The sequence below is a fragment of the Ylistrum balloti genome, unplaced genomic scaffold, assembly GCF_031769215.1.
Source record: "Ylistrum balloti isolate Yb309-2 unplaced genomic scaffold, AGI_CSIRO_Ybal_v1 Utg370066, whole genome shotgun sequence".
Taxonomy (NCBI): Eukaryota; Metazoa; Mollusca; class Bivalvia; order Pectinida; family Pectinidae; genus Ylistrum; species Ylistrum balloti.
The window spans coordinates 1,043,092-1,055,814 of NW_026782111.1; the positions used below are offsets into that span (position 1 = coordinate 1,043,092).

General features: G+C 34.3%; 1 protein-coding gene across 1 annotated transcript; it reads left to right on the top strand.

The window, feature by feature from the left end:
• Window positions 1-8,216: 8,216 nt before the first annotated feature.
• Window positions 8,217-9,443, top strand: LOC132549606 (G-protein coupled receptor dmsr-1-like). The gene has a single exon (XM_060213552.1). The coding sequence runs from the start codon at window positions 8,217-8,219 to the stop codon at window positions 9,441-9,443; it is 1,227 nt and encodes a 408-aa protein (XP_060069535.1).
• The last annotated feature ends 3,280 nt before the right edge of the window (window positions 9,444-12,723 follow it).

Below are 12,723 nucleotides of genomic sequence, written 5' to 3' on the forward strand. Positions count from 1 at the left end.
AAAAGTAAATTAGACTTTCATAAAAAGAACTAAAATTTTCACAAGAAAAAAATAAGTACCAAATCGTAATGGAAAGCAACAAGCATAGATTCAAGGTAATCAACTACATTTTAAATCTATTATGATGTTCTGGATAGCTTCATCAATGTCAGAGTCCAAATAATGACTGCCATACAAATAAAGCTAGGCGCACAAAGACGTCACTAATTACATACATAGCTATCGATAAATTGGAAATCAAATAAGTCCGATTTTGAATTACTTTCATAATTTCGTCAATATAGCGATTTTTTTTCTGAAAATCGTATTGTACCAAGATATTGTGTATTGAATTAGAACACTATTGAATGATTGCATGACAAACATTTGCAAACAATTTTTAAAGTCTTTGAGGGAAGTGAATTGATCTGATTGTTCCATTACGTTAACCAGGAAAACTTAATTTCAGTTACACAGTCTTCATGTTCTTCTAAATTCATTCAGTATTGAAAAGTTACGGATTAAATTAGCTCTTTTCTCCAGTTATGTTTCAATATTTGTTTATTTCAATTTTAATTTTTCTTAACCGTCTTCTAGATTTCTCATCTGCAAGTTATTAGATTTATTGTTCATGAAGTACAAAACAGCTTTATGGTGCAGTTAAAGCGATTATCTGTTTCAAACTTCGGCTAATTCTAAATATATTGAAATATACCATTAATTTGTGTGTCTTTTGTACAACTACTGTTCTTTAAACAATTCGATCATATCGTTAAATGATCCCAATTATAATCATAGGTTTTATTAATGACATGAGCATGCATAATAAACATTAAAAATCATCGTTGAGACCATGTAAATATATTTCATAGCCAAATGCTATTAGTCTCTATAGGTGTAATGTAACTTGAATTCCGTCTTAATCCTGATATATCACAGACAATATTATTTTGGATTGATTCCAATGCATGGCATTCTGTCTAGGATATTTTGTTTTCTAAATTTCGAAATAATTTAGTCGAATAAGATAAAATATGATCTCAAGAGGTAGTTTAACAATCAAAGAATATATTAATTTTTTATAAGCTCACATGCGTGATTTAATCATGCCAATTGGGAAGGCATGACTGGTGAACATTAATCCTAAAACGGGGAAGACGTCTTTCCAGAATTATTCCGTCTTAAATATGAAAATTATATTTTATCGACATAAGAATCCTCGTTTTCTTGCAGCATTTGTAATTTTCGTTGTGTCTGTCCATCCGTCCGTCTTTTACCTATTTGAGTCGATGTATTTTGTATGAAAAGTATGAAAAGTCACCCTGGCCTAAATATTGACCTGTGACCTACACTGGAAGTTTATATTTGAAGCATGGGTCGGCGCAGGTCAGACTGTGTGTCCTGCTCCATAAGTAGGTCACTGTAACTTACATTTTACCTTTGATCTCTGTTACAAAAAAGGCATTGTTCCGGCTTAATTTCCTACTAACTTGGTGCATATATCGACCTTGGTGGGGCGACGTGTCATTCATAATTATACTATAATTGGTCAGTTACTCTTGATATGTTTACCTCGGCCTCTTTCTTTAATTTGTAAATTATTGACAAAGTCTAACATGAAATTGACTGCAATCATATCCAGTAAACTATTTCTTTTCGTATTGATCAATCACATAAACTGTTTAAACCAAACAAACGATCTACTAATATTACTCTTAATATTAAGTTAACGACAGCTGGTGATTGTAACAAAACTAATGTATGTGTATTACGTGAGAGGGCGTTACTGTCAAAGAATGTCTGCCCATTACATGCTTGATATAAATACAATTTTATATGATTTTATAGTCTCTGGAAATGTTTAAAGCTATTTTACGTCCACATAACTATCATGTTTAAGATAAAAATGTCGTTTTTATGGCTAAAACGATAAAACATGAAGTAAATGATAATGAAATCTAGTTGTTAAGGGTAAGAATTTAGACAAACTACCAATATCTTTAACCGCATATCGTTACAGTTTTACAGTAAGTTTACTATCGGGCAAAATATATAAACCTTTTCTAGATACTTAGATTTAATCTCTGGACAGATCGATTCCGGCTCCAGAAGTCTGACTTTCCAACGTTTGTACCATAAAATGTTACTATAAAAAGTGAAGTCACTCCAAATGGAAAGCTTTAATTAATAATCTCTACACATTCACTGACTGAATAAGAAGCCAGTGGGTAAAGCAATGATTCCGAATGATGTTAGGCGTTAGAACCGGAAGTAGCAGATGTACAATCGATTATTATCGATTTTACATTTTGGTGTGTTATTTCTATGTCAACTAATTGCTCAGTGATCGAACATACAAATCAATACCAAATACTGTCCAACTTGCTATTTCAGCTCAAACGACTACACATTGTCCATGGCGAAATGGATGTATTGGTTTTTTTTCGTTCGTTATTTAATGGTATGGTCGTATTAAACCTGGAAATGGAGCTTCCGGGAACTTTTATTTAGTACGCTTTCTGGCATGGTCCGATGCGACTTCCGGTCCATTCATCAACATTTGCATATATATGTGTATTACTTTAAAACGTTTTAATGGATAACTGCAGGGACAATAGCCATTAATTTTCTATAATGTTATATATAATGCAGCTATATTTTGTGACGAAATTGATTAAACATAATGATGTCAATTGAAGATCAAATCAGCCGTTGTGGTTTGTTCTGCGCTGTGTGAATGACAATGTATTGAGCGTCAGCTGCTTGGTGCTAATCTATAAAGTAATGACGACATCTGTCTGTTGACGTACGAGGATAGTGTGTTAAGGTAGATGGCCCGATGAAAAGGGACATATACAATAGTGATAATAAGAATGAAATGGGAAGATCGATTAGAACACTTTTAATGTGACAGGAATATTGTCGATAAAATTAAAAAAAGAAAATAGATAAAGAAAATATTTTTTGATAAGTTCATTGAAATATGATAATGCAAAATTGCTGACGGATAATATTGGTGGGAAATCGAGCCGAGAGGTTTTTATTCTTATTTTTTATGACATTATATATTAAAATTTTATCATTTTGTGTCAGCTAATTTCTATCCCTTAACCCTCTGCTCTATCACCACGCACTGGGTCACTGACGTCACGGAAGGACGAAACAGCTGTATGATGCAGTTTTAACGTTTTAGTATTCATACAATATACCATATATACCACTAAGTTTGTCGTAAAATGCGCTACTCACCAACGCGTCCTAAATACCATTTCTGATATATTTAAAAACAAACATCTTCCAAAGTGAAACACTGAGATTTTGGCGTTTCTTGTGAATAGTACACATTTCACACAAGATAATACCTTTCTAAACCAGATTAGAAAAAAAGGTACATTCATTGTTTGGCTCTACTTTTTCTAACTCTAAATTAATTTCCATTAAAAATTGTTTCTTTTGTACAATGTAATACAATACTAATTATTGGATGAAAAACTGCATCCCTACGCTTAATTCGTCCATTTAGGACTCGTCAATGATTCTAAAGTCTTTGAGTGTGGAAAATTAGGAGTCGACTTTTAATAATAAAATTGGTTGAAATTATTATTAAAATCAGAATGGATGATTCATCTAATTTCATTTCATTAACTACTTATCCGATCCCTCAATCAATCTCCCCGCCCCACCCACCAACACACACCTTCAACGCCTACCACCCTCTGTGTTGCTTTCACTTTTCTCTCAGTGATGTTGATGTAACGCTGATGTATGTAATTTATTGTATATATTTAGTTTCGGTTCAGAGATTGGTCATGATTTAGAAGAGGTAAGGCAGAGTGAGTGGCATTCGTTAGGGTTTTTTTTTTTGTTGTTAAAAAATACATAAATGTGTTTCGCTTCGTATGTAAAATAAAGTGGAAATATTATTCTGAATCAAAGAAACACCACATTCCAAAACTATCACGTTTTGCCATTTGTTGCTAATCGATACATAGAGTACATTTCAACATCAAACCTGTATATCTACTTAAAAGATATAGAGAGTTGTAAAATAAACATTTCGGTAGAAACACATATCTCCCCTCAAATCTTAGCCTCGAAGGCAAAATGTCTTCCGATGGGGAGGAATGTGGAGTTAAATTACACGCCCGGCGTTTTAGTGCTAATGACTAGGGATGTTTCCCATAAACATTTCTTACTACTTCTTAATAGAGTAAGTATAGAACTGGGGAATCAATGAGTTCTGAAAATAGGAAGAACACGTGATCATTAAAGAGCACGTGATCAGTAAAGAACACGTGATCAGTGAATACCAAAATGAATAAGGGCACATGATAATCGATTATCGAATGTGGTTATTACTGAAAAAAGTGAAAGATGAGATTTTCGATAAGATTATAAGGACACATTGGTTATCACGAATATGGATGACACGTGATCATTGATTACTGATTGGCAAAACGACACGTGATTATGGCTTTTCGAAAGGAACACTGACACGAGATCTTTGATTATTTTCAGAAAACGTGTTAATTGATAATCGAGTGCAAAATGGATGTGTTACATATTTAATCATGAAAAAGCATTAAAAACACGTGATTATTCCGAAGAAATGATAGAATTCCCGCGTGAGGTAAGTACTCCAGCGAGATGTGTATTCTAACGAGTAGTAAGTACTCCCACGAAATGACAGTACTTCAATGAACTTTGAGTAAAACCTATAAAAGTCACGTAATATAGTAGTTTGGAGTCCTTCATCAACACTTCATTATTATTAGCTAGAAATAGGTGGGGGTGGTTTGAGGCGAAAATACCTTCAGTGAGAATACTTTATGAATGTGCCGCTAACACACGATTATAATGTACCACGTTACTGAGTAGAAGTAAGTTAAGGTTCTTATTTCGTACGACTTACATATTTAACACTCCCCCCTCACAGCAACCTCCTCCCCCTCACAACCCCCCCCCCCCCCACCCCGCCTCACAACCCTCCCTCCCCGCCTCCCAATAAAACTATTCTGTATCTATGTGAAACACATGAAAACATTTTGTATCCACGTTAATGTATGATGAAGTTTATAGACGAGATAATTGAAAATGATACCCATATCATATATTCTCTCAGTTCTGGTTTTTGCAAAAATGTTTGCCCACGCATTAAGTAGAAATAAATCCCTTCGAAAATAGGTTTTTTTTTACGGTAAGTGAAATAATTTCTTAAGAAAAAAAATCCTTTCTGATGATGGATATCTACATGTGGCTATATTCGCGTTAGAACGACAAGGAATTGTGTTTAAATATATCTCTTATATACATATCATATGTTTTGAGTTTTGTCGTATGACCTTATTAGCCGAATGGAAGAAATGGAAGATGAAAGGGAAAGCAAATATTTGAGTTAATTTTAGTGTGAAAGTGTTACCTGTTCTTGTTAATGAAATGAAATGAAATTTGATTTTCATCAACATGAAGAATACAAAAGTACATTTCATGTATACCTAAAGAGGATTAAATTTAGACAAACATGTTGTCCAATCCATTTGCTTTGCAATAAAAATCTTTTGAAATGAACTGAACAGAGGAAATGATCATCTGATACCTGATATAAAATGTGTTTGAATCTTTGAACGGATAATTGAATACCTTCGTGTAGTGTCTGTAATGTAAACGAAAAACTACATTTGGTTCCGAGAACATTAAAAGATGGGTGACTGATTTAATGTTTCTGAAATCATCCGGTATATGAAAATTGCAAAATTTATTGAACAAGGCATCGATGGTACTTACCAATCTAGATTTTGCTATTTCTTTCGATCACTTCGGATTGTCCTATGTCGCCTCCCCAGGTTTCAAATGTTAAGCCCTTAGCGCCACTGACGAGTCCAAGAAGGACGAAACAGCTGTATGATGCAGCGTCACTGTCGAGTCCTAGAAGGACGAAACAGTTGTATGATGTAACATTACTGACGAGTCTGACGAGGACGAAAAAACTGTATGATGCAGCATCACTGACGAGTCCTAGAAGGACGAAACAGCTGTATTATGTAGCATCACTGACGAGTCCTAGAAGGACGAAACAGCTGTATGATGTAGTTTAATTCATTGTTTAGTATTTCTCTGTTAGGGACTGGTTAGGGACAGAAGAGACCTCACAGACTCAGTAGCATGTTTCTCATTTATGTATAACTCTAGATATATATTAAATCGTGATTTTCACTTGTGTGTCCGTCCTTTGTGGAATCTTCAATAGAACATTCATTAAAGGCAACACTAACTGTCTGACACAGGTACAATTAGTGAATCGCCTTTCGTGATAACGATAAGGTAGATATGGCAAACATTCAATAAACAACCTGCATATGTTTCCGTGTTGCCAGAGAAACGTTTTGATTTTGACACATTATACATACATACATACATACATACATACATACGTACGTACGTATTTACATACATACATACATACATACATACATACATACATACATACATACATACATACATACATACATACATACATACAGTTGATATTTCAGAGTTATTTCATCCACATCTTGTTGACCTAGTAAGCCAATTATTTATTTCTTTGATTATGTATTTTAGCGACTTTTTTGCGAGTTTAAAAACAATAAAATAACAAAACGACAATAGTCAAACAAAACAAACAATATCAAAACAAACAAAATCTGAACAGTAAACAAACACAAACAGCGCTTTAGATATTGATGCTTTTCCTAAGTGTAATCTTTTTAACATTTACAAATAACTTGCTATTCATTGTGTTTATTTGCTATCATGATAAACACAGCCGTTTGTTTACATATGTATAGGTTATGCTTATCTCCTGTCAGTAGAAACATATTGTACATGTATTCCGACAGCAGTCGAACAGCCACTGACTTCAACCCAGAATCCCAAAACCACTAAACGAACTGATAGCAGACTCTGCTCTATCTTGATAAAACAGCCTCTTTATACAAGCAAAAACATGCAAAATGTTTGAATTATCTCATGCTCTTTCTGTTGTGATATAAAAACATCAACCGGTCTTTCTGCCTGATGATACTTGTTTGTTTTGACCTGAAAAAGCAGGGGTAGATACCTCGATCATACTTATTACTTTCATGTCAATCATTATTGGTGCTAATTCATCGTCCATGTTTTCGTAACGATGGGTATTGATAGTGAGATCAACATCCGCTCTACGGGAGATCAGACAGACTATCAGTGAATATTTCACTTACTTTAAGATCTATGAGGGTAACGCCACTTATCTTGTCGTGTTTGGATGTATGTGTGAACTTTACCATGTTAATGGTTTAAAGCGTATTCCGGTATCCCCTAGGGAAACATGGCTGTGATAGGTCTGGAATCTAGTGGTAATGATACAGCGTTGTAGTCAATAAACGCCAAGAAGGCGTCACTTCCAGTCCCCTCCTCTCCTGAAAACATTTTATCTTGTTTGGTCTTTTGAAAGAACTTGTAAGACTTTATAGTTAAATTTGAAACATGTTCGCAAGTTAGAATATGAATGTATGGTTTATTATCTCGTTTGGTGCAACATTTAGCGCTGATAGTATATTTTTACATCCGTGTAGCTTTTGATGAATACAATTAATTGGTAATAATATCCGCAATAATCAAAAGATAGGGAATCGTGATGTTTGCTTATTTTGTTTCTCCTTGTTTTTGCAGGTTAATTGAAAAAGCTGGTGTTCCATATGGGATGTAGACTAAAAGTACAAACAGCCTGAAGATATGCTATATTGTTGCATGATGAGACGAGTTCGGCCTCTGTAGACGCTCTGATCGGCTGGAAGAGGGTTGATAACTGGAATGATGGCAACAGATTTTGTTACAAGAAATGGACTGTTACACAATATCTTCACAGACTATTGAACCTTAATGTTTTAAAGAAAGATAACATTTAAACAACGATTCCGTATGTGCAGCAATGTATTTGAATTAACAAGTGATACACACAAATATTGATACCGTAAATACGCGCTACATACAGATATTGACACCGGACGTACGCGCTACATACAAACAGTGGTCACGCCCGTACATGCAACATAAAACCCTGTAGCGTTCCTGAACGCGTGATATTTTACTACTTATCTAGATCGAGGGATACACAACCATTGAGTTTCTACAAACTACATAAAAACGCTCTTCACGTAAAGCTACATACTTCACGTGTTTAAATTCTCTAATAATTCATTATAACAACATAAAATATGAATTACAGTGAAAACGTGACAATGATTGGTAGCACTGACGTCATATCAACTGAAATATGGAACATCACTAATAGTTCAGTTGGCGTGACGACAGATGTCTACTCCAAGTCGTCCTGTCCCAACATGAACGCCTCTGACTCGTCGGACAAGAGCGCACTCGAGGCGTTCAGTGTCCATTACGCTGGAGTTCACGGTTATGTTAGTGTTTTTGTGTGCCTTTTTGGAATGCTTGCTAATACGGCAAATATTGTTGTACTTACTCGGAAGAAAATGATAACTTCAACAAATTATATTCTAACTTGGTTAGCTGTCGCGGACCTGTTTACCATGCTTGACTACTTCCCGTTTGCTATCCATTTCTATATTCTGAAGGATCCGAAACTCCCCTTTCCAATGACGAAAGGTTACGGGTGGGTATGTTTTCTTATGTTCCACGCAAGTTTCAGTGTCGTGTGTCATACGATTGCGATATGGTTAACAATAGGATTGGCCATATTCCGTTTTATATTCATATGGTTTCCAACGAAGGGGGCTTTGTACTGCAGCCAACAGAAAGCTAAAAGAGCAGTGATAGGTGTTATCCTGTACACAATAATCATATGCATACCAAACTATATGTCTAACGAAATCACGACATATTGCCTCGGTGAAGAGGAGCCCGTGTATTCGCTGGAGGTGAGGAAAGATGGAGCTTTTGTGGTGATAAATTCTGTGAACTACTGGACTCAAGCTCTGCTCTTCAAACTTGTGCCCTGTATCATGCTGACGTTGCTGACTCTGCTTCTTATCACTGCCATGCATCGCGCTTACAAGCGGCGAGTTGCTCTGAAAAATCAAGGTAAGAAGGAGGATACGGACAAACACAACGAACACAACCGTACCACTCTAATGCTGCTGGCAGTTGTCGTTCTTTTTCTTATTACGGAGTTACCGCAGGGCATTCTTACAATATTGAGCAGTTCTATTAAAGGGTTCTTCGATTCTGTCTACATGCCTCTGGGAGATCTTCTCGATATTGTGGCACTTTGCAATAATGCTATCAACTTTGTCCTGTATTGCGGTATGAGTACTCAATTCCGAAAAACATTTTTTGAAATTTTCTGCAGCTGTATTCCCGAGAGGAGGCCAGGATGGCGAAAACTGGGTGTGGTGACAGCCGAGAAAAATGGATGTACACCCACAACGACAACCACCTCATTGTCAACTACTACTACCAAACTGTGACGTAACGCATACTCACGTGCACCAATAAAATGTTACGTGACGCGTGGTCACGTGGATTCTTTGACAAGGAAACATACATTTCTTAAAATGATTTTAAACGACACATTTCGATATTGCCATGTCACAGTAGTTCAGTAAGGACACGTCAATATTATTGCAATACATTGTGTTTTATTGTTTGTGTGCTAGCTTTTCATAGGCCATTTTTGTGAAGCGTTTTATTTGTAATACAATTTTGGTACGCGTTATAGTTTTATCTATGTTGATGGTATATCGTGTTTTTGCAATAGCTCTGTGTATACGCATGACAGTTGTAATTCTGATAAGAGATTTAAGAGAGTTACTTCTTTTAATACGAACTAATCTCCTGGTATCTATATGTTAAGCAATAATGCTCAATAATGTGATTATGCAGTTTTTTTAAAACCTATTCAGGCGTCTCTGTTATGTTAGTCTTTTTTTGTTCATTTTTAGCAACGTTTACTCGAATTTCGTTTTGAATTTAGATTCCGATTGGCATATTTTTGTTGTTTGGAAACAAGCAGAAAGTCTCAAATATGAGATGTGTGACAGTTATCGATCCATGGAAAGATATAAAGTGATTCTGTTTTGGGTTCGACTACACTGTGATACTTTTAGGACAAGTACAAACTTGTAATTTTAGTGTCGATATGATTTTAACTGCGTAAGGTACAACAGTAACAAAGAAAACACCGACAGAATCTTATTAAAACTCAAATTCGATAAAACTAGGGGAAATATGAACGCGTCCTCTGCTTTATCGACGACACCGCCATTGTTACTCATGTTATATCATGTTACCAAAGAGATAAAGCCTAAATTGAAACCATGACAAAGTTGATGTTTTATGTTTAGAGAAGACGATATCAAACTGTATTAGAATAGACCTTTAACAAATTATGATTTGTTAGACTTCGATAAAACCATAAAGCGATACTTATTTGCAAACTGATTGTAAGATATGTTGTAGACGTGTGGGAAATTGATAACAGTAATATGTTATTGTTACGTGTCTGGCTTGACCAATCTAACTAAAATCACATCTCGTCACTTACTTTTCAGACCTTTCTTTATAAACTGGATATTTATGTCATAACACATGACTTTTTAAAATTTTGAAGAATCACTTTTCATGATGAAGTGAAAATCTATACATTATGCATAAGAATGAATAGTAACGTATTTATTTCGACAGCTTCCGCTTCTCTGTCAGATTCCCATGTAACGAGATATATAATACAGCATAGGTAGCGAAATGAGAGATGTGATTATAAGTAAATTGTGGATTGGCAAACTCATGGCGTGTTACTGTATTGGCAAGCTTCCTTTATTATGTTGTTCTTTAAGGTAGGTGATTTTAGCCTAAATGACTGATAAGTGCTACTGCTTGTAGGTATGTTTCTTCCCACAAATTCCTAGTAAATTTATATTATAAAATATTTGTCTTTGGAACTTAACCGTCTGTAGAAGATATGAAAAATTCATCGAAACAACTTTCACGAACACGATATTGAATCCTAAAATGTCGACCACAGCTGATTATGTTACTTGTGTTCATTGATTTCCATCATAATGTATATATTGTTCATCGTTATTCTTTACAGTCAATGATGATAAATTATAACACACATAGATAATAAAGATATTTCATTTTTGATATTGAGAATTTACTGTAAAAACATTAATTTTCGTGATGAGTTTATTTTCATTGATTTCCTGGGTACATTAAATGCACGAAATATATCAACGAGCTGTTCACGAAATCTAATTTTTGAACATGTTTTCGAAAAATCTCCAAGAATGAGCCCCGCGAAAATATATGATTTTACAGTAGATTAATTTTTATACAGTATATGTTCGATGATTCATCCGTCATTCCGAATGTGAATAAAAGAGCAATATTACATTTCATTTCGACCAGTAGCACATGGGTAAATTACACTGATCGCGACATATCAAGTGTAGCTATTGTTTCATTAACTGATTTAAATGTATTTTTTACAACATTGATGTTGGTACGACTCACCCATTCCAATTTGCGCTTAAACACGCGAAAAATTATTTTTAATTATTACCTGTATGTTCGGAGCATTTATATAAACATTTAATTCTGTTTAGTTTCTTTCGATCCTCGATTTTTTTAAAAGAATTATTTTTCAACATAACCAAACAACGTTTTATTGATATATACTACATTGACTTAATTTAAAGTAAAAAAATAAAGTTTTTTATATGACTGCAAATTCTAATTGAAAACAAAAATGTCAATCGCAAAGCATTTGTGAAGTTTTGTTATAATTTGAATTTTTTGGAACAACGATTATCAGGAAATCATATCATTAAGATATTCTATTTCTTCTTATAAGGTACGTGTTAGAAGGTCAAAGCGCTGTATGCAATGACCTCTTGGTATTGTACTGAAATTTTATTTAAAGAAATATGATAATCTTTTTTGTCACTGCTGTTATTTGCTTGTATATAGCAATATATCTTGTTTTATTTTACACTAACACTGTTTCTTCACAAAGCATTTTCCCACTATTAGATCTTAAGGAAATACCTTAGTGTCATTTATAATATTTGTTTATGTTCTGTAGCTCCATGCGATGGGTGTTTTTGTTAAGATTAAAAAATGGTCGGTAAAATATATTAACACATAACTTTTATTAGTCATTGTGATGGTAGATTTGCGACAGCTCGATCTATGAAGTGCTTCATCTTGCAGGTTATGATTGATGCTACTAATCTACAAAAGTATTAGTACAGATCATCTCTTCCAATTCTTTTCTATCAAAACAACACAACCATTAACGTTTTCTGATTAGTAAAATCCTAATATAAATAGAAAAGTTGTATTGGTTGAAAATTGTATCGAAAAAACATTTTCAAATTTCTGTCGTAACTTGAATGTAATGTCCTCGTTGATTCTCGAGTTTTTTTTTTTACAGAATGGCAGAAACTTCCATTCTGACTTGGAAATCATTCGTGTGTAATCTTCTTCTCTTGCTTAAAATTAAATTGTGGTAGGTAATTGTTTCTAAGGTGCGTGCATCGGAAATGAATGTACTCCGAAATATCAATATGAAAATGTCACACGCGACACCAGATAGATAAAATGTACTTAAAAACCTACCCGTGAACCTACATCACGTAGAGTCCAATTTGTACACATATGTTCTCTAAGACAACAGATGTCATGTTTGTATTAGCAGGATTAACAATAAAGTTCAATAAACTAGACATTACTCTTAACTTCTTA

What these genes read in the sequence shown, in the direction of transcription:
- LOC132549606 (XM_060213552.1), top strand. Translation starts at nt 8,217, where the DNA reads ATGAATTACAGTGAAAACGTGACAATGATTGGTAGCACTGACGTCATA.